This window comes from Suncus etruscus, chromosome 11 (assembly GCF_024139225.1).
Source record: "Suncus etruscus isolate mSunEtr1 chromosome 11, mSunEtr1.pri.cur, whole genome shotgun sequence".
NCBI lineage: Eukaryota > Metazoa > Chordata > Mammalia > Eulipotyphla > Soricidae > Suncus > Suncus etruscus.
The window spans coordinates 82,354,056-82,378,040 of NC_064858.1; the positions used below are offsets into that span (position 1 = coordinate 82,354,056).

General features: G+C 34.5%; 1 protein-coding gene across 1 annotated transcript; it reads left to right on the forward strand.

Annotated features, from left to right (window-relative positions):
- The first annotated feature begins 3,615 nt into the window (after positions 1-3,615).
- LOC126022601 (olfactory receptor 6C3) lies at positions 3,616-22,094 on the forward strand. The gene is made up of 2 exons (XM_049783570.1): positions 3,616-3,681; positions 21,222-22,094. The coding sequence occupies exons 1-2, from the start codon at positions 3,616-3,618 to the stop codon at positions 22,092-22,094; spliced, it is 939 nt and encodes a 312-aa protein (XP_049639527.1).
- Positions 22,095-23,985: the final 1,891 nt, after the last annotated feature.

The following is a 23,985-nucleotide window of genomic DNA, read 5'->3' on the forward strand; positions in this document are numbered from 1 at the left end:
ATCATATGATCAGATCAATAGATACATAGAGAGCATTTCATAAGGTCCAACACTTTTTTTAATATGTTTTTAAGCACCTTGATTACAAGCATGATTGTGGTTCTGTTTCAGTCATGTAAAGAACACCCCCCCTTCACAAGTGCAACATTTCCATCATCAATGTCCCAAATCTCCCCTTATCACCACACCCCCACCTGTGCTCTAAATAGGCTTTCTACTTCTCTCATGCATTCACATGTTGTTATGAGAGTTCTCAATGTAGTTATTTCTCTAACTGCACTCACCACTCTTTGTGTTGAGCTTCATGTAGTGGGCTGAGACTTTTAGCCCTCCTGTCTTTTGTCTCTGAAAATTATTGCAAAACTGTCTTTTATTTTTCTTAAAACCCATAGATGAGTTAGATTATTCTGCATCTCTCTCCCTCTGACTTATTTCAGTCAGCATAATAGATTCCATATACATCCATGTATAGGAAATGTCATGACCTCATCTCTCCTGATGGCTGAATAATATCCCAATGTGTACATGTACCACAATTCCTTAGCCATTCATCTGTTGAAGAGCATCTTGTTGTTTTTTTTTTTTTCAGAGTCTGGCCATTGTAACTAGTGATGTAATAAATATAGTTGTAAGGAAGGGATTTTTCTTTTGGATTTTTGTGTTCCTAGGGTATATCCCTAGGAGTGACATCACTCATTCTTGATAAAATCCCTCTTGACGGAATAAAATGAACTTTTCTCAATATAGTCTAGGCCATCTAGCACAAGCCAATGACAAATATTATTCTCAATGAAGATAAACTAAAAGCCAATCCTCTAAAATCTGATACAAAACAAGGTTGATCTCTCTCACTACTCCAACTTAACATAGTGCTGGAAGTTCTTGCCATAGTGATTAGGAAAGAAAGAAATATCAAGAATATACAGATAAGAAAGGAAGAAGTTAAGCTCTCACTGTTTGCAGATGACATGATTCTGTATTTAAAATAACCTAAAGACTCTGCCAAGAAGCTTTTAGAAGAGATAAACAGATGGGTCTACATTAAGCTGAGAAGCTGCTTCACCTCAAAGGAAATAGTACCTAGGATACAAGATCCACAACTGAATAGTTAGAAACTATTTACCCAATACCCATCAGATAAAGGTCTAATATCCAAAATACACAACTTACTAACAGAACTTAAGAAAAAAATCTAACCCCATCAAAAAATGGGGAAAAGAAATGAACAGACACTTTCTCAAAGAAATACAAATGGCCAAAAGGCATATGAAAAAATGTTCCACATCATTAATCATCAGGGAGATGCAAATCAAAACAACAATGAGGTACCATCTCACACCCCAGACTGGCCCACATCACAAAGACTAAGAACATTCAATGCTGGCTGAGATGTGGCGATAAAGGAACTCTCATTCATTGCTGGTGGGAATGTTGTCTAGTCCAGCCTTCATGGAAAAGAATATGGAGATTCCTCAAAAAACTAGAAATTGAGCTCATGGAAATTGAATTTCATATGTTTCAGCTATACCACTCCTAGGGATTTACCCTAGGAACACAAAAATATAATTCAAACGGGGACGGAGAGATAGCGTGGAGGTAAGGAGTTTGCCTTTCATGCAGGAGGTCATCGGTTCGAATCCCGGCGCCCCATATGGTCCCCTATGCCTGCCAGGAGCAATTTCTGAGCCTGGAGCCAGAAATAACCCCTGAGCACTGCCGGGTGTGACCCAAAAACCACAAAAAAATATATAATTCAAAATTCCCTTCCTCACACCTTTATTCATTGCAGCATTATTTACAATAGCCATACTCTAGAAACAAGCAAGATGCTCTTCAATAAATGAAGGGCTAAAGAAACTGTGGTACATATACACAATGGAATATTTTGCAGCCATCAGGAGTGATGAAATCATGAAATTTCATGTACAAGGAATCTATTATGCTAAGTGAAATAAGTAGAGGGAGAGAGAGACACAGAATAGTTTCACTTATCTGTCATCTATGGGTTTTAAGAAAAATTAAGGACATTATTGTAAAAATCCCCAGTGACAATAGAAATGAGGACCTAAAGGACAAACTCATAATATGAAGCTCACCACAAAGAGTAGTAGTGCAGTTAGAGAAATAACTACATTAACAATTACCATGACAATCTTAATGAGTGAGTGAAGTAGAATGCCTGTCTCAAATACAGGCAACGTTGGGAAAAGGGGAGGGAGAAATTGGTGGTGGGATAGTTGCACTGGTGAAGAGGGGTGATCTGTTTATAACTGAAACCCAACTACAATCATGCTTGTAATCATGTTGCTTAAATAAATATTTAAAAAATAAAAATGAATCCTTGAGTCAGAAAAAGCACTGTAGCACTGTCTAACATCATTGCTGTTGCTAAATATTGCCAGTGTGGCCTGATCACCCAAAAAATAATATCTCTGGAGCTGGAACAGTAGCGCAAACAGTAGGGGGTTTTCCTTGGACATGCTAACCTAGGAAGGACTGTGGTTCAATCCCTCTGTGTCCCATATGGTCCCTTAAACCAGGAATGATTTCTGAGAGCATAGTCTGGAATAATCCCTGAGAGTAACCAGGTATAACCCAAACCCCACCCCCAATTTTTTCTGCTTTATCCAAACTCTAAGCTCTTAAATTTTAGGGCTATTTTCTTCTACTTTCACTTAATAATTTTATGATTATTCCATATTAAATTTCACTTGTTTATTTAATTGACATTATTGATTCCTTAGCATTTCCTTCAGGATAATTCTATCAAAAATTTTGACAATGATTCATCTTTTTTATAGAAGGTACTCAGGGATAGTTTAAATAAAGAATAAAACAATTCCTAATTGGATCTGGAGCAATAGCACAGTGAGTATGGCATTTGCCTGGAACAGGGCTAATTTATGTTGGACCAGGCCATCCCAGATTGTCCATTGAGCCTGTCAGGAGTAATACTTGAGAACTGTAGGGTGTGGCCACAAAACCAAACCAAACAAAAATATATTATATTTATTTTCTCATATTATTACATTTAATTCCATAATTTCTTCGAATAAATTAAATTCCAAAAATATTAACTACTACCTTCTCATTTTTCAAAACTGTTATAAAAATTAAATCAAAGTAGATTAAAGATTTGGCTATTGGTATCAAACACATAAAATACTCTGAAAAATATAGATACAGCTTTTCTTTTGATATTTTAGTGGTATATTTAGAAATTTTATGCTATTATAAAGCATATCACAAGAAAATAATAAATTGGAAGGGGGCCTCGAGTACAGTGGATAAACCCTTTGCCTTGCACACAGCTGACCTGGATTTAATTTCACCACACATTTTCCCATGAATCTCTGTAGGAGAGATGCCTGAGTGTAGAGTCAGGAGTAAGCCCTGAGCACTACTGGATGTGGTCAAAATCAAAACAACAAGAACAAGATGGTAATAAAACTAGATTAAAGTAAAAATGTTTATGCAATATAAAAAAACTTGCTGAAATAAAATGATATCCTACTGATGGAGAAGGTACACACATAAGACAAAGGATGGATGTTCAAGATATGTAAAGGATTTACAAAATGCAACAACAAAGTAAATAAATGATCAAACTGAACAATGAGAAACCATACAGAAATATTAGAGTTTATTCTCCTGGGACTGTCAGATGATCCAAAATTTCAAGTTGTCATCTTTATATTTCTTTTTATTACCTACATGCTTAGCACCACTGGAAATCTGACAATTATTACTCTGCTGGATTCTCACCTTAAGACAGCCATGTATTTCTTTCTCAGAAACGTTTCCTTATTAGAAGTTTCATTCACAACTGTCAGGATACCCAAATTCCTGAGTACTATTATTTCAGGAGATAAAACCATTTCCTTTAGTGATTGCTTTGCTCAGTTATTTTTATTTTATTCTCTTGGGAGTCAACAATGTCATAAGTAATCTTCAGACACTTTCTTTTTAATAAAGTTTATGAACAATTTTTTAAAATAATATTTAAACTTAATTTATCTTTTTTGCTGTATGTATAACAATCCTCTAAGCATTTGGCTAGTCCCTGATACTTAAACATTAATATCCTGAAAAGTGAAATTGCCTAAATTCCTATTTTGAATTTTATTTAACAAAGTTTCAGCAGGTTAAATGATTATTGTTTATGATTTTTTAAACAATATTTTTCTCAGTATGTTAAAATAGAATTTTATATACTTTTGATAGAAATTTTCTTCAGCATCTTATAATCTTATTACATAAAATAAAAATGCTATGCTACTAACTGAAAATTTAAATGTTTGTGTTAAAGAACCAAGAACCAATATTTGCTCGTATAAATAAAATATTCAATATAAATTTATGTTTAAACATAAAAGAAAAGGGGCCAGCGAGGTGGCGCTAGAGGTAAGGTATCTGCCTTGCAAGTGCTAGCCAAGAAAGGACCATGGTTCGATCCCCCGGCATCCCATGTGGTCCCCCAAGCCAGGGGCGATTTCTGACTGCTTAGCCAGGAGTAACCCCTGAGCATCAAATGGGTGTGGTCCCCCAAATCCCCCCCCCAGAATGGAAGAAAAAATATATGCTTTGGAAGTATTGATGTTCAATAAGTTTCTATATTTTTAAATACTGTGACTTAATAGACATAGGTAGATATAGTAATACATTCTCTATAAAATGTAAAAGAAATAAACAAAAATCCTTTATCAATCAGATCATTTAATTTTCTCTAGTTTTATAGAAGCTACACTCTGATTTTGTACTATGTCATACTGGTTTGAATCACTTTTTATCTAGACAAAATAATTTTGTTTAGTAGAAACTAAGTTTCATAGTAAAGAAAAATTTTCATTATGCTCAAAATTGAGATTTTTAAAATTATTAAATTATGCTTCCACACATTCTATTTACTGATTTTAACCAGTGCTTAATATATTTTATAAAAAATGTGTATGAGTGCAAATGTATAAAAAGCTGAAATAAAATTATGAATTGTCTATAAACAATAACATATTAACTTTGTTAAAAATTTTTTAAAAATGATAAAAATAATTTGATATTTCTACCACCAGATAATATACCAGAGCACTGTGCATGGAGTAAGCCCTAAGTACAGTGGATAAAAACAAAAATGAACAAAAAGAAACAGATTCTAAATGTTAATGAAAAATTACAAAGAATTATTTGATTCCATATTACTTGAAATGAATTTTTTAATTAAAACAAATGGTGACAAACTTTAACAGTATCTATTCACTCACCAATAAATAAGGTATAATATTAGGTATATTTGGCATATTTGGTATGTATATCTCACTCCAGGGATACAATACATTTGAAAACATGCAAGCATATATATAAATATATAAAATATATGAATTATATATATTACTATATATTATTTATATACTAAATATATAAATATATTAATAAATGTAATTTATTAGTCATATTATTATATTTTAATTGATTTTAGGTCTCACACAGTTGTTCTGAGTCTTTAAACTCAGGACTTTCTCCGAGTGGCTTCAGGGCCCTAGAGATCAGACCAAGTTGGTCACATGCAATGCAGGTACTTTGCCCATTGTATTATCTCTTCAGCTCACAGATTTACCTAATTATATTTTTAAAGATCCATAGCCATGTTGCTATGTAGACAATTTTAGTAGAATTTATTCATTTTGCATAAATCAAACTTTATGCATTTTTGTTAGCAATGCAATCTTTCTCCCTTCTCTAGATCCGGCAACTACCATTTTACTATTCAATTTTATGTTTATAAAGGAAAACAAAAGGGCGATCGCAAACTACCAAAAATAGACCTTGAGAATAGGTTCACAGAAATGAGTTTACCATGATAGAGTATATAGTGCTGGAGGAGATAGGAATGGGAATAAATTGAGAGTGGGACATTCTGTTGGAGGGTATGGCTTGGAACATTGTATGCATGAATCTGACCTCAGTAGTATTGTATATAATAATTCTTAAAATATAAAAAAAAAAACATCCGGGGTCGGCGAGGTGGCGCTAGAGGTAAGGTGCAATAGCTAGCCAAGGAATGGAGCGTGGTTTGATCTCCCGGTGTTTGATATGGTCCCTCCAAGCCAGGGGCAATTTCTGAGCGCTTAGCCAGGGGTAACCCCTGAGCATCAAATGGGTGTGCCCCCTCCAAAAACAATTATCCAAATACTAACCAGGCCCAACTCTGCTTAACTTCTGAGATCAGTTTAGGGTGAAATGGCCATAGACAATAGAAAAATGAAATAATGAAGTTTGCCTATACATGGATGGATATGTAGATTATTATGCTGAGAAATGAGTCAGAGGGAGAGGGATAGACAGAATGATCTTACTCATTTGTGGAATATTAGAAAAATAAAAGATAGCAATAATAGGTGCCGGAGCGGTGGCACAAGTAATAAGGCGTCTGCCTTGCACATGGCTGACCCATGGATGGAGCTGGGTTTGATTCCTAGCATCCCATATGGTCCCCCAAGCCAGGAGTGATTTTTGAGCACATAGCCAGGAGTAACCCCTGAGAGTCACTGGGTGTGGCCCAAAACAAATAAACAAGCAAAAAAGCAGTAATACTCAGAGACAATAGAAATTAGGATCAAGAGGACAGTACATGGTTGCATATACCCATTGTATGTATTATTTAAATAATTGTATCACAAGTACATTATTTACAGGAAGTTATTTAATTATTTAATTGTATTTTATATAGTATACACAAATAACAGTGCTGTGGAGAGAGCATTCTTCATACTGCTGATGCAGTCTGGACAGTTTGGTGCCTTATGGTTAAATCATTAGGCTCTACTAATGTTCAGAGGCCACAGGTTTATTACACTTGGTGGATTTCAGTGGCATTGTGGTGCTCACACTCAATCTTAAAACCTCATACATTCTAGGTTCTACTAGTAAGGTTATAACCCTGGTTTTAATATAAAAATTATTTTATTTGAAATATTTATAGTTGTGTTCAGGAAATGTTTTCTTTGTTATAACTAAAATATTTCAGATAAGAGCTTCAAATGTTATTACTATTATTATTACTTTTTAAAATTTTAGTAACTGTGATTTACAATACAAATAATGTTAGAATTTTATGCAGTGTTCCAATAGCACATATTCCACAAAAATGTATGCTTCTATTCATCATTGACTTATGGTACTCCCTTCAACCTCGTCTTCACCATTCTCAACCACAGTTAACTTGGCTCTGTAGACCACTTCACAGATTCTGTTTATTTCCATTATTTGTTATTCTCTTACTTTGCTGCTTTATACATATATTACAGGTCATTCTTTTAAGATGAAACTTCATACATAGCTAGGGGCTGGAATGATGGCACAAGCTGTAAGGCAACTGCCTTGCATGTGCTAACCTAGGATGGACCATGGTTCCATCCCCAGCATCCCATATTGTCCCCCAAGCCAGGAGTGATTTCTGAGCACATAGACAGGAGAACCCCTGAGCATCACTGGGTGTGCCCTCCCCAAAAAAGAAAAGAAAAGAAAAGAAAGTTCATAGCTATGCATACATTTATCAGGAAGATTGAGCCCACACATATAATTTGACTTGACTACACAACTTAAGAAATTGGAAAATGAAGATCACCGAAGCAGCAACTGTGACCTACAGAGTTATACTACAGGGGCTACTCATCGAACACATTCAAGCAAACTAACACTCCTTTGCTCTTTCCTTGTCTCTTCTCACTACTTTTTTTCTCTTCTTTTTCTTTTCAATCTTATCTGCTCTCCTCACCTTTCTGCCCCTTCCATATACTTCCCCTTTTTTCCCGGTTAGAAATCTGACTATCCCTTCACTCCTCAATCCCATCCAGATTTCCCACCTTATTAAAACTCTTCACCTTCAGTTCTTAATCTATTAGGCATCAAGACTGACCCCCTTCCCCAACGAACCAGTATCCAGCACCGAAGTGAAGGGACACCCACCCACCCAATCCCACACCTCATTCCTGGCAAGAAAAGACAACCAACACCCCTGCTGACTCACGAGGTGTGGCAACTCTTCCCAACGTGGACTGTTGCTTGATACCAGACTTAGCTCTAAAAGGACCCCCAATGCAAGAACTCTACCCAAGACCTCCCTGCCGCAATCTTTTGCCAATCTCAAGAAGGTCAGGGTATGTGATGAAAAGGCACCCGGGAACCCATGCCTCACAAGAAAATCTCAAAAGACAATGGGGAAACCATAGTTCCATCATAAGTATAAGCCCTGTATAACACTACCTCTTTGCCTGCTTTTCCCCAAATATGAGGTAGTCTCCTGCATCACTTTGTTCCTTTAATTACATTTTTATTTCATTTTTATTTTTATTTAAAAAACACTTTTTTTCTTTATATATACGGGAGCACATATATTTTACCTCTATTTTTATCTTTTTTGGGTGTGTGACTTGCTTCTGTTTTCTTCTCTTTCCACCCCCAATTGCAACAGCAATATAATGTAGCACCATCTCTTCCTGCAAAGGCACACTAAAAAAAGGGGTAAGGTTACGTTTAAAAATGGGCTCTTATCTACTAGAGATAAGAACTCATACTATTTTACAACACACGGGCATCTCCCACCTTGAATGTATGTTATGTGGACCCAACTTAGACCCCAGGTGATTAGATGCTGACTTTCCAGCCTGGAACCCTGGATCCCAGGCATAGAAACGGACACAGCTCTTCAAAACAGCTACAGGAACCAAATCCCACCTGGGACATCCTTAATACTGCTCAAACACCAACATGGCCCAGCACTAATAGGATATCTTGACAACGAGAAAATTGGGAACAACTTGACCTAAGAGCAGGGTATCTCCTACCTTACCAGCTAACAATGAGACAAAATCAGAAGACTTGTCACCCATTAGTCTGTGCAAAAGCTAAGATCGCGATCTACAGATGACTGGCTGATAGAACCATGACTGGGCAGTATGTATCCTGGGACCAAGAAAAAAACCCCTAGTCTGGGTTTTGACCTATGACCTGCATAACAACCATGATTTCTAATTCCAGAGGTATGACTGAGACAGTAACAACTGAATGGGTCTTCTGGTAACATAACGAAAGACATTATCCCAGGCTCCAACCTGGGACCAGCGCAAGGACCAAGACCACCAACCACAGAAGACGGACTATAATGACACTAAGGGAACAGAACTTCTAGAACCACAAAGAAAGACTTCACCATAAGTTCCATCCTTGACATGTGCAGAGACAGAAATCTCTAGATACAGAAACCTGATTTTACCACCCAGGATGGAGCAGAAGTCTCCTGAACACCACAAAAGCACCAATGGGAGAGTAAATGAACTAGAAAGGAGTCTATAGTTAATCCCATGACAATATACTTCAAGGGTGGAGAAGCCCTGTATCTCTTAGACCAAAGGAATTCTTTTTCGAATGACTCCAATGTTTACTGTGCCTATGCAGGAGGGGAGAGAGAAAGAGAGAGAGAGAGAGAGAGAGAGAGAGAGAGAGAGAGAGAGAGAGAGAGAGAGAGAGAGAGAGAGAGAGAGAGAGAGAGAGAGAGAGAGCACAAAATAATCCTTTTTTTCTATCTAGCTTTTGTCGATTTCTTTGATTTGGTGTGGATATTGAACTGGTTGTCTCCATTTTTATTTATTTTTTCTTTCTTATTTTCTCTTCTTCCATTTTGTGCTCTGTCATGTTTTTTATCTCAAGTCCACGGCAAGTATATGGTGCCTATCTTTATTGCTGTAGCTCTCACTAGATATTTTATTTGGTACTTCTTTTTATACTGATGTGGTGTTCCACCTTCTTTTTTTCTTTTGTCTCTCAAACCGAGGATGAGAGACTCTAGAAGGACTTCAGCCATGTTCGGCATATTTGATTTTTACCCCATTTTATTATTTTTCTCTTCTTCAAACAAAACCACATAACCTTAACTATCTAGTCCAGCCTCCCAATTAGAGGGGGATATAATGGAGGTACCATGACCAAACAGTTGAAAGATCACTAAGTAGTAAGCTAGGCATGGAGGAGACCACTCATTCTAGCAGGCCCGGGGGTGAGGGTGGAGGCTATGGGAGGCAGGACGGGAAAGGGGTGGAGGGAGGACAATTCAGTGGTGGACAATTTGGTACTGTGAATGATATGTAAGCCACTATGACTAAAATAAAAATTATAAAAATAGTTTAAAAAATAAAATAAAAGATCGCTGACATTATGTTGATAAAATACAAAAAAAATAGGAATTGGAAAATGAAAATGAAAAACAAAAGGAACAAAAACAGACAGGGGAACAGAAATAATAATAAAGCATATAGCAGAAATGAATGAGCTAAAATACCCCCAAAATTATACAGAGATCAATGCAACCAAGACCTTGTTATTTGAAAAATAAATAAGATTTATAAATCTATAACAATCACAAGAAAGAATGATTAAAAACCTAATAAAAGATTGGCCTCCAGTGGTGGTGCAGAGGGGTAAGTGTCTGCCTTGATAGCACTAGCCTCGGAAGGACTATGGTTTGATTCCCCTGAGTTCCATATGGTCCCTCAAGACAGGAATGGTTTTGCATAGCCAGGAATAACCCCTGAGCATCACCGGAATGGCCCAAAAAACAAACAAAAAAAAAAAAGAAAAAAAAAAAAGAATCAGAAATGAAATCACTATAGCTGCCACAAAAATTTACAGACACTTTAAGGAAATGGAAGAAACAGAAATACAGAGAGTTTCTTTCTATGAAGAAAATATCATAGAAAATATCATAGAAAAAATCCAGAGACCACAAAATAGAGAGAGAATTACAAGCTATTATCCTTGGTGAAGAAAACTCCACAACAAATAATGGCAAACAGAATGCAACAATTTATCAAAAATATCATACAGCATGATAAATTAGGAGAAATCCCAAGGATAAAAGCATGATTTAGCATATAATATACCAAACTTTTCTCAATATAGTCAAAGCCATTAACCACAAACTCACAGAAAACATTATGCTCATTGGAGAAAAACATAAAACCTTTTCTCAATTACCAGTCACAAGTCAAGTTTCTCCACTCTGACTACTTCTATTCTATATAATGCTGGAATTCTTTCCATAACAAATAAGAAAGAGAAATATATTATGAATACAGATAAGAAAGGAAGAAGACAAGCCTGCACTCTTTTTAAATAACATGATACAATATATGCAAAGTGTTAAAGTTTTTACAAAAAACTTATAGAAACAAAGTATTTTTATAGTGAAGTGACAGACTACATAGACAATATGCAAAACTCCATGGCTTTCCTATATACAAATAATGAAAAATAATGAGGCCAGAGCGATAGCACAGCAGTAGAAAATTGCTGATCAAGGATGTACATGGGTTTGTTCCCCAGTGTCCCGATGGTCCCCTGAGTCAGGAGCAATTTCTGAGCACAGAGCCAGGAGTAACACTGGAACATCACCGAGTGTGGCCCAAACCCCCCCAAATAAGAAATTTTTTTAAAAATTCCATTCATAATTGTGTCTCAGATAACCAAGTAAATAGTGTCAATTTAACTAAAGAAGTGAACAATTTATACAAAGAGAACTATAAAGCATTATTTCATGAAATAAAAGAAAACATAAAGAATCCTGCTCATGGATAAGAAATAGTAGCATAAATTAATGACAATAATTCTCAAAACTTTGTATGGAATCAATGTAGGACCTATAAAGATGCACATGATATTTTAAAAAATGGATCAAATGATCCTGAAGTTCATATGAAATTGGGAAAAGAAGATGGGAGTCATCACTTTCCCCAACTTCAAACTATACTACAAAGTGAAGTAAATAAATCAGCATGGTACTGGAATCATAACAGACCCCCAGTTCAGTAGAATATAGTGAAATATCCGGTGATAGATCTTCAGGTATACGGTCAGTTAATCTTTAATAAGAAGGCAAGGACAGCCTCTTAAATAAAAGATGTTGGGAAAACTGTTCAACTACATACAAAAAAAAGAACTAATATCTGTTTCTAATACCATGCAAAAAATTCAAATAACAATGAATTAAATACATTAATACCAGATTTGAATTCATAAAGTACAAGGAGAAAAACTTAAGAATTCTCCATTACATTGAAGCTAAAGACATCTTTAATGACTAAACACCACTGACCAACCAAATGGAAATAAACATAAATAAAGGGGACTACATTAAAATAAGAAGCTCTGAACCTAAAAAGAGACAATGACCAGTATGCAAAGACTGCACACAGAAAGGGCAAAATTATTTAGTGATAACTATTTGATAATGGGTTACTATTCAACATATACAAGGCACTGGTAAAACTTAATTAAAAACCACAAACACAACATCATCAAAATGGAGATAAGAGATAAACAGAAACATTCTCAAAGCAGAAATACAGATGTCAAAAGGCACATGAAATATGCTCCACATCATAAATCAACAGTGAGAAGTGAAACAAAATGTCAATGATATATGATGTCATAGTATAAAGACTGGCACACATCAAATACAATAGGAACAAAATGTGCTGGTACCGATGTAGGGAAAAAGGGACTCCTATTACATCTGGTGAAAATGTAAATGCCGACTACTCCAACCATTTTGGAAATCAACATGGAAATTTTACAAAAAAAGTAAAAGAAAAGAGAAAATGACAAGAAAACTGGCAGGCTACATGATTAATGCACAAAAATCAACGGTGCTCTTATATACAAATAATGATAGAGAAGAAATGGACATTAAAAAAACCCACTCACAATAACACAACAGAAATTCAAATACCTTTAACTCAATTTAACTAAAGAAGTGAAGGATCTATATAAAGAAAATTATAAAACATTGCTCCAAGAAATAAAAGAGGACACAAGGAAATGGAGACATATATCCTGCTCATGAATTGGGAGGATTAGTATCATTAAAATGGCAATACTCCCCAAAGCATTGTACAAATTTAATGTAATCTCTCTAAGGATATCTATGACATTCTTCAAAGAAATGGATCAAATACTTTGAAATTTACCTGGAACAGTAAATGGCCAAGAATAGCTAAGTCAACTTTGAAGAAAAAGAAGATGGAAAACATCACTTTCCCCAACTTTGAATTGTACTACATTAAAACACAATAGTACTGGAATAAAGACAGACCCTCAGACAATGGAATAGACTTGAATATTCAGAGAATGAACCTCAGAGTTACAATCAATTAATCTTTGATAAAGGGGCAAGAAATACAAAATGGAGCAAAGAAACCCTCCTCAACAAGTGGTGTTGGGACAACTGGTTAGCCACATGCAAACTATGACCTCTAACACCATGCACAAAGGTCAAATCAAAATAGGCTAAAGACATTGATATAAGACCTGAAACTATAAGATATATAGATGAAAACATAGGAAAAACACTCCATGACATTGAAACTAAAGGCATTTTCAAGGAGGGAACACCACTGTCTAAAAAAGTGGAAGCAGAGATAAACAACGGGGATTATTTTAAACTGAGAAACTTCTGCACTTCGAAGGAAACAGTGACTAGGGTTAAAAGGTCACTACAGAATGGGAGAAACTATTCACACGATACCCATCAGATAAAGGGCTAAATATCTAAGATATACAAGCTACTGACAGTACTTAACAAGAAATAAACATCTAACCCCATCAAAAATGAAGAGAAGAAATGAACAGACATTTCCTCAAAGAATACAGATGGCCCAAAGAAATGCAGCTGCTAGAAGAAATGAAGTCACGAAATTTGCTTAATCATGGATACATTTGGAGACTATTATTTTAAGTTAAATAAGTCAGAGAGAGATAAGCACAAAATAGTCTTACTCATATGTGGAATTTTAAAAAAATAAAAGAGTATAATAACTGCCAGACACATTAAAAATAAGGGCTGGAAGGACCAGCTCATCACAACAAGCTTATCATAAAAAGTGGTATGTACAGTTACAGAAATATCTACACTTAACAGCTACCATACAAATGATAGAGAAATACAATGCTTGTCTTAAAGATAGGCAGGGGATGGATAGAGGTAGGAAATTGGGGAGGGGACAATTGTTGTGGAAAAGTTTACTGGTGATGGGGTAATGCATTGTATGGCTGAAACCCAATTATGAACATGTTTGTAACCATTGCACTTAAATAAAAAAATTATCTTTAAAATATTAAAGAAAAAGAAAAGAAAAGAAAAGAGAAGAAAAGAAATAGAGCTTTTACATCACCCTGCAATACCAACTCTTTAGAAAATACCCGAGGGGCGCTGCTCAGGAGTTACTCCTGCCTCTACACTCAGGAATTACTTCTTGAAGTTGGGGATACCAGGGATCAAACCTGGGTCAGTACTGTGTTGAATGTATGCAAGGCAAATGCCTTAACCACTGTGCAATAGTCCTAGCCCCAGTTTACTAATATTTTATTAAGAATTTTGCATCAATGTTCATCAGTGACATTTCTCTGTAGTTTTCTTTCTTGGTAGTATCTCTGTCAGGTTTGTGAATAAGTGTAATGTTAGCTTCATTGAAGGTGTTAGGGAGGATTGTGTATCTGCAAAAATTTTGGAAGAATATAAAAATCAATGGGAAAAATTATTCTCTGAATGATTGGTAAAACCCATAAGCCATTCTGGTCCTGAATCTTCTTGGGAAGATTCTTAATTACTCTTTGTTGGGACCTGGGTTCTGAACAAAGGGGAACACTATTTTTGAAAAGGTCACATGGCAGATCTATTTTAGGTTCTGAAGAAAGAGATGCATTTCCTAAGGAACCACATGGTGAGAACTACATGCTAGGTTCCCCAAGAAAATTTCCATTTGCACCTGATCATATCATGTAACCTATCTGGAAGGGACAAAAGGCAGCAATGGGAAGATACCCCTAGACAACAGCAAATCATTTTAAGGATCATCAGAAAGCTAGAACCTCCCTATATCCCTATCTTATATAATCCCATTCACAACCTAGGGTGGGGCTTATTCCTCGCGGTAGAGAACCATGGCCAGTCAGTTAAGAGCTGTTGGCAGGCGGAATAAAGTTTAAACTTTTGGAGCTGTTGACAGGCGTAATAAAGTTTAAACTTTACTCTAATTTGTGTGATCTCATACTTCGATTTCTGGACCCTAACACTCTTTCAATGTCCTTACTTGTTACTGACCTGTTTAGGCTTTCTACTTCCTAAATAGCTGTCTTCAGGCCTCTTCAGCTTCAGGAAGGTCATCTGTGCCTGGTGCCAGTAAAGAGTCCAACCTTAATTTCTTTCTTAATTTTTTTCAAGTTTTAGTGGGATAGGTCTTTCACTACTCTTGGTAGTTGTATTCCTAAGTGGTTGATATTTTTGGACATTATTTTAAATTGGATAGACTCTGATCTCTTTCACCTTTGAGTCATTAGTTGTCGAAAGAATGTAGTAGAGTTTTGAGTATTGACTTTGTAGCAAGCCACTTTACTGTCTTGGTTTATTGTTTCTAGGATATTTTTGTGGACTTTTTATATAATTTTTATTGAGACCATTATGAATTACAAGTTTTTCACAGTTATCTTTAATTGCTCAGTCACGATTGTTGCAGTCAGTCTTCTGTAATTAGTGATCTTGGTTTTTGACAAGTCAAAGGACAGAGTGTCTTCTGATTTCATCTAAACGTTATGTGATGAAGTTGGGGAACCTGCCCTTACATCAGGTTGTTGCTGTTTCCTCATCATCAGGTCCTATACACCTAGCCTAGCACATATTATATTGTTGGTGCTTTAGGGAGTAAAAATGACAGTCTCTGTCCTGGTTTTGGCCTGAGCTATTTTATCCCAGGCAAGATTTTTCTTCTAGAGTTTCATGTTAAGCAGAACCAGAACAAGTATGTTCATGAATTTGGGTTGCTTAGATATTTCGGAGAGGTGAAGTTGGGGCTTGGATATAACCCCCTATAATGGACAATGGTACAGTGACTATTTAAGAAAAAAGTTTGATGAAGGGGGATCCAGGGTAGAGTCTGGAGCAGAGCCTGTCAACCCTTCAGAGCAGAAGGCCAGGCCTGGCAAGACCTGGCTTGAGATAAAACATTGACGAGATGCTCCCTGGTCCATTTCTACCTTTCCCTATTCTCTCTCTCAAAGATGAATTTGCAGGCCTCCCGCAACTGACTTTTTCAGGCTAGTAAATTACCTATCTATCACTTATAAAACCTCCCTACCACCATAGTGGCAGACTTCAGGCTGAAAATAAAATGATATATTGATATATTGTTTCTACCTCAATCCCTCCTCTTTCTTTCTCCCTCTTTCTTTCTTGGGCAGTGGTCCTGAGTTACTACATTTTGTGTCCCACCCCACCTCCTTGCAGACTTGCAGCTTTTAGGCCTTTGCACACCACTGTGGATGGCACAAATTAAAACACTGGAAACAATTAGGCAGGAGAGTGATGGAAAAGGAACTTTCATCCATTGCTGCTGGAAATGCAGCCTAGATTTGGACTATTATGAATATTGCTGCAATGAATATAGGGGTATGAATGCCTTCATTTTGTTTTGTATGTGGGAAAGCCTATCAGTGATCAGGACTTATTCCTGACTTTTCACTGAAAAAACAAACAAACAAACAAAAACAAACAAACAAACAAACAAAACCACTCCCGATAGTCTTAGTAATAATATGTAGTGCTGTGAGGGAACCTGGGTTGGCTGTGTGCAAGTTTATCACCCTACCAATAGTAATATTTATCCAGCACTATAAATGTCTTTTGAATAAAGTTTTGGGGTCATTGAAATAGATGACAAAAATTGGGGATAACTGTGTTCTTAATGTTTATAGAAGTATGAAGTACCTATATATTTTCTAAAGCTATTGAACTAATCAAAATTTCCTCCAGCAACGTATGAGTCTTTCTTTTTCCCTACATTCTCCACAACACTGATTGATTTTGTTCTTCTGATGTATGCCAATCAATGGCATGAGATGATATCCAGAATCTAAGTACTTTTTATTGAGACTAAAATGAATTACAATTCTTTCACAATTGTATTTCAGTTACATAGTAACAGTGAATTAGGGCTATTTCCACAACCAGTGTTGACTTCCTTCCACCATAGTTTTCAGCATGCATCCCATACTTCTCCACTTCTCCCCAAATTGCTAGTGTAACAGGTCAATTTTGTGTATAGCTTATTATAGTTTGGGTCGCTTGTTTCTACTGTTGTTGGGTATTTAGGGCTGACCAATTTTTATTTCTACTCTATGCTCTTGAGACCACTTGGCCCTTGGGTCCCATCCACTTTTCTTTTTCTTTCTCAGTTTGTAGGAAAGCATATAAATATGAGACAGAGCAATATAATTCATATTCTGTAGTTTTATATAAAAAAAGGTAGGGGCCCATATCTAGAAGCTATAAATGTAAATAAAATTTAAAAGGGAGGGAGCAGATGTGGCAAGTTTATTTTTTCATAGACACAATAAAAATTGGGGGAAATTAGAAAGAAAACTTCCTTGGCCTAAGAGATACAAGAGATACAAGCATACTGCCATGAGATTGATTATATGCTCTGGGCATGTTAGTTGTCAAATTACAAGGTCTTTCTTTATGGTCCCAGAAAAAGTTCTGCTCAGTTGAGGTTATGATCTTGGTTTTAGCTCAAATCTTAGGATGGAAGGTCTTCTGATTTCATCTAACCATTAGGTGAAAAGTAAAAAACAAACAAACAAACAAACTATGCAATCTCTTTGGCCTGGTTTTAACCTCAGTTCTTATCCAATTCAAGACTTTTCTACTAGAATTTCCTGCTAAATAGAATCAATGCAACACCCCATCCACCAAAAAAAAAAAAAAAAAAAAGAAAGAAAGAAAAGAAAAAAAGAATATAAAATTTTGACTTTATTTTCTTATGATCAATAATTCAGAGTATTTTTATATATCTATTTGCCATCTTTATGTCTTCTTTAAGGATGCTTTCTATTCTTTTCTTCTTTCCATTTTTGGATGAGATTGATTTTTTTCTTGCTGTTTTATTATGCCATATACATATTTGGATACTAATCCTTTATCCAATGATTTGTGGGAAAATACTTTGTCATAGTCTATGGATATTAGTTTATTCTAGTTATTTCTTTTGTGATACTGAAGCTTTTCAATTTGATCCTTTTATTTATCTTTGCTTTTATTTGCTTGGCAAATGGTATCAAGTTATTGAAAATTAGCTCTAGATTATAACTCCTGAAAGTTTCTTTCTATGCTATTGTCAATATATTTATGAATTGATTCTAATCTATTCTGAAAGTCCAGTACCATACTCTTCATTATACAGTTTGATGGTTTAATCTAAAGTAGGGGAAAGAAAATCCTCTCATTTTCTTTTTTTCTTGGGATTGTTTTGGTTACTCTGTGAATTTTATTACTACATATAAATTTCGGCAGCATTTTGCCTATGTCTTTTAAAAATGGTATGCCTGTACAATGACCAAGGTTCAATCTCCAGCATCACACAAGGTCCTACCCAGTAATATTCTTGAGTGAAGAACCAGAAGTAGACTCAGTACCAATGGCTGTAACCCCCAAAATGAAACAAAACAAAACAAAAATTCTGGGTATTTTTATAGGAACTGTATAAAATTTCTATAATACTTTGAATTGTTTTTTCAATCTGACAATATAAACTTCTAGCACATGAATAGTGAGTGGTATGTTTCCATTTCCTTATGTCTATTATTTATTTTAGAGTAAATTATAGTTTTATTTGCATAAGTCTTTTGCACTTTTTTAAAAGCCAGTTCTCAATATTTTCACATTTGTAGTACAATTGTGAATGGAATAGTTTGATAAATTTCTCTCTCTTCATTATTTACATAGAAGAATGCCAGATTTATGTGTGTTGATTTTATAGCCTGCTCAATTTGTCAATTAATTGATTATAGGTAATTTTTTACTAATGAATGCATAGAGTTTTAAAATATAGTATCATGATATCTGCAAATATTGATAGTTTGGCAATTTAACCTAAACCATATGCCCTTTGGAGCTGGAGAGAAAGTACAGCAGGCAGTACACTTATCTTTTATGCAGCTGACCCTAGACTGATACTCAGCATCATTATGACCAGAGGCTCCACCAGGAGTGACTTCTAAGCACAGAACTAGTAATAATTATTGTATACAGCCAGGTGTACCCCTGAAAATATAATTTGTATACCCTTAGTATTTTTTTGCCTAATTACTATGACCAGTACTTCTAATGTGAAAGTGAATAACCTTCTCTTGTTCCTAAAGTTATAATACTTCTTATCAAAATTATTTGGAAAATGTAAGGAATAAAGTAAGAAAAAACTATGCTCATTAAAACATAATTTATAAATAATGAAAGAAAAATATTGTGTTATTTCTCATAATATAGGATAAATAAAATTAAAGCCCAAGATGAACAATAAGACAATAATGACATTATAATTAAATAATACTATTTAAATCTGGATTGATTTATATTATGTAATAGAATTTTTAAAATTGTAAGCATTGTGAATACATCATAATAATTATTTTAAAATGTTGAAAGGGCTTGGTGTTTAGATGACCACACTACAAAAAAATTAAAGTAGAATGCAGAGTATATGTATAAAACTGCTAATATTCAAAATGACAAAATAAATATATATTAGATTGAATTCCTCTATATAAGAAAGTTTTTAGTGTTTTTATTATTTATAAAAATATAAATGCTATGTTTTAAAATATTACAATTCTGATTAAGGAAATAATTATGTTGCCAAAGTCAACATTTTAAGCTCTCTGTGGAATACAAAGATGAGTATAACCATTCTCAGGAGTCACTGTATACAAGAGCTAAGAGGCTACTGAGAAACCCAAGGATAACTTTCAAAATCACTAATAGTCTTCCATAGTTAAGATGTATTCTGGACTTTGCAATGTTCCCAGAAGATCAATGTATAACTCTCTTCAGAGGTAAAACTAATAGACATGGAAAATTTGTAGTAATATGGGATACAGAACCTATTTTAAGAAGTCATAGTCATAATGTGATCTTAACTAAATTTTTTCTTTGAATATCACATTTTCTATGCTTCTTAACTAGCATTATTGAATAAGAGTATATGTTTATATCTTAATACATTGATATTCTTTTTTTTCTTTCAGTAGTCATAAAATAGAAGAAACTATACACAATTTGACAATGCGATTTTTATTGGTATCTAGCAGAAAATGAAGTTTTCCTTTCCATCCCTCAGCAAATATTTGATGATCTGAAATACAGAAGAGGTAGCTTCCATTATGCAAAAGACAAATGTAAGGCATACTAACAAGAGAGTATAAAAGATTGCTTTTAATGGTCAACATCTTGGGAATAAGAATGTTCAAATAAAAAATTTCACTGAATGTCAGTTGCTAAATTAACTGATACAAGTAGCTTGTTTTTCAATTTGTGTATTGAGGCTCAATGAAAGATAGAGTAACAGTTTTTATATATTTTAAGTTTAAAAGTAATTATATATACATTTTATATCAAGTCATATAGAATCTGTCAAACATTAATAATTTAAAGGGATTCATCGCTAATCAGTGAGTCTGTTCTCTATTTGTTGAATAAATTATTTTTCTATTTGTCACATCTTATGGTTAGGGCATATTATGATGTCATATATGAATAAATAAATATGTTATCCTGATAATTATGCCAGTTAATGTGGAAAAGATCAATCATAAATTTAATTACCAATTAAAATTTGTTTCAGTTGCTAGAAAAAAATTTACTTTTTTTTTTCTTATAATAGGTTGTTACTATTGTGTTCTATGTTTCATTTATGCCTCTTGATTGAATTAAGAGCACACATTTCTGTTTTTTAGGTGGTAGAATCCTGTAATAAATGCAAGCAAGAAAAGAAAGAAAATGCTTACCTTATTATTCTTCAGCAAAAGTATATTGACTTACATATATTGGATAATGCAGGAAATGTTGACTTATCATCTGTTAGTGATATGAAATGTCTTACTTAGATCTATTGATGTCCACAAGGTTGAAAACAAATGCAGATCAAAGGAAGTGTATCATAATTATATCACAATGTAATAAATAACACGATGATTTATATTATTCAGATCTTCCTTTTAATAAGTTTCCCAACCAAATGTCTCTAAAGGAAGAAAAAAATGAGAGAGAGAAAAAAAAGAGAGAAATGAATCATAGTATGATTACAGAGTTTGTTCTTCAAGGCCTTTCTGATGATCCTGAACTGCAGATTGTGATATTCCTCTTTTTATTTATCACATACATACTTAGTGTCACTGGAAACCTGACCATCATTACGCTCACTTTCGTGGACTCTCATCTACAGACACCAATGTATTTCTTTCTCCGGAATTTCTCTTTTTTAGAAATCTCATTTACAACTGTATGTATCCCTAGATTTCTGGGGGCAATTATCACACAGGATAAGACTATTTCCTATAACAATTGTGCAGCTCAACTCTTTTTCTTTATTTTCATGGGAGTGACTGAATTTTATATTCTGACTGCCATGTCTTATGATCGCTATGTGGCTATCTGCAAACCCCTTCATTATACAGTCATCATGAGCAGGAAGCTTTGTACCTTGCTTGTGTTATGTGCATGGGTAGGAGGGTTTCTTACAGTTTTCCCACCACTTATGCTTCTCTTACAGCAGGATTATTGTGCTTCCAATGTCATTGATCACTTTGCATGTGACTATTTCCCTCTCTTGCAACTATCTTGCTCAGATACGTGGCTCCTAGAAATAATTGGATTTTATTTTGCTTTAGTTACTCTGCTCTTCACTTTGGCATTAGTTGTTTTATCTTACATATACATTATCAGAACTATTTTAAGATTTCCATCTGCCAATCAGAGGAAAAAGGCTTTCTCTACTTGTTCCTCTCACATGATTGTCATTTCTATTTCTTATGGAAGCTGCATATTCATGTATGCGAATCCTTCTGCAAAAGAAAAGGCATCATTGACAAAAGGAGTAGCTATTCTCAATACTTCTGTTGCTCCTATGCTGAATCCTTTCATTTACACTCTGAGAAACAAGCAAGTAAAGCAAGCCTTTAGAAATGTGATTAATAGAGTTGTATTTTCTACAAACAAGTAAAATTTTGATGAAATAAAGGTATCTAAAGAATACTTCAATAAAATCTCCAAAGTCCTAATTAACTTTATGGGTACTCTAGCTTTTGAGAACTTCATATAGATCATTTTATGATAAATATTAACCCAGTACATTTCTCTAACTTCAATGCCAATTTTTTTCTACCAACTTATTAGAGTTGTTTAAAAATATATAGTTATATCAATTTTTCTACAAAGCTATCTGAAAACAAACCTAAGAAATACTCAATAGTGAAAGTATCAAACAAGCTTTTAATTACGTTTTTCTTAGTTAATAAAAGGCAAGTATGATAACAAAATATAGTTCAGTTAGATAACTTTAAAATTAATGTGCTATTACATTCTTGAGAGGGGGAATGTACTCTACACTCATATATCCCTAGAGCATTCTACTGATTCTTTTCTCAGAGATCATTTGTGGTGGTGCTTTGGAGATCATAAACAGTGCCAGAGATTGAAATAGATTCAGCCTGTTTAAGGAATGTATTTGTGTATTTTCTCTTACCCCAATAAATTATTTCATGTGCATTTACCAGGTAAAGGATGATAATCACTTAACATTAAAGAATTAAAGGTATATGATTGTATGTTAAGTCTGGTCATTAAAAGTAATATGTATCAGTGTATTTTTTTTTGGTTTTTGGGTCACACCCGGCAGCTCTCAGGGGTTACTCCTGGCTCTATGCTCAGAAATCACGCCTGGCATGCTCGGGGACCATATGGGATGCTGGGGTTTGAACCTCCGTCTTTCTGCATCTAAGGCAAATGCCTTGCCACTGTGCTATCTCTCTGGCCCTGTATCAGTGTATTTTAAATGAACTTTGTATCTTTAAAGTTTATTAAGCTTTGTAAATAGCTTCATGATAAGTGTTGATCGTGGTATTATTTATATAACAAGCCATTCAATAAAATATTTAAGTTAATTTTTAAATGAAACTAAACCAAAACACAATTGTTATTCATAAAATGTCTCCACTTCTTCAGGGTCTACATATAATGTTAGGGAAGAATATATTTTCTATATTTCTTTTATTGTTTGTTATATTTAGGGGGTATGTCAGCTTTGCTTAGGATTTACTTATTACTTTGCACTCAGAGAACACTCCTGGCAGGCTGAGACTATCAGGTGGTTGCCAGCTATGTATCCTGAGCTGACCATATGAAACTCAATTGCTCATTTCACTGTATTATCTCTTCACCACCACCTCCATTTTCTCTATTTCTTAATATTTCTTGAAACATTGGTTATAAACAGCTATTTTTATATTATTTACATACAAATAACTATGGGAAGATTATCACATTCATTCTATCTAGAGATTGTTAAGATCTCCAAACTTTTGTGAGATATCCTTTCATATGTGTCTAGAAATTCCAATTAGTAGATTTTGCCTATCTTGTAAGCTTTCATTCCTTGTCTTTTTGCTTGCATAAGTTAGGTCCTTGAAGCATCAGTAAAACATCCATGTATTTTGTTCTAATCTATTTCTGGGCATCAAGAATATGTCAGTTTTTCTGTGGCCCTAGAAGAACTAGATAGAAAGCAGAATTCTGGCTGCCCTTAAAAATCCAAACAATGGATATTTTCTTTTGTTCATCTATTTTAACCTGAAGTAGAATTATATTGGTCACAGCCTTCTTTAAATAGCCTAGAAAAATATCAAATATTACATAGAACATGTTTTCTTAAAATTAACTTATTTAAATTACTTTAACCTCTATTTTGAGCTGAGGAAATTATTATCATTTCTTTTTTGTTTCTTTTTTTCTTGGTAATACCTAGCTATGCTTATTGCTTTGTCCTGACTCAGTATTCAGAGATTATTCCGAGGAATATCAGTGAGACTAAATAGAATGTTAGAGATCAAACCCAG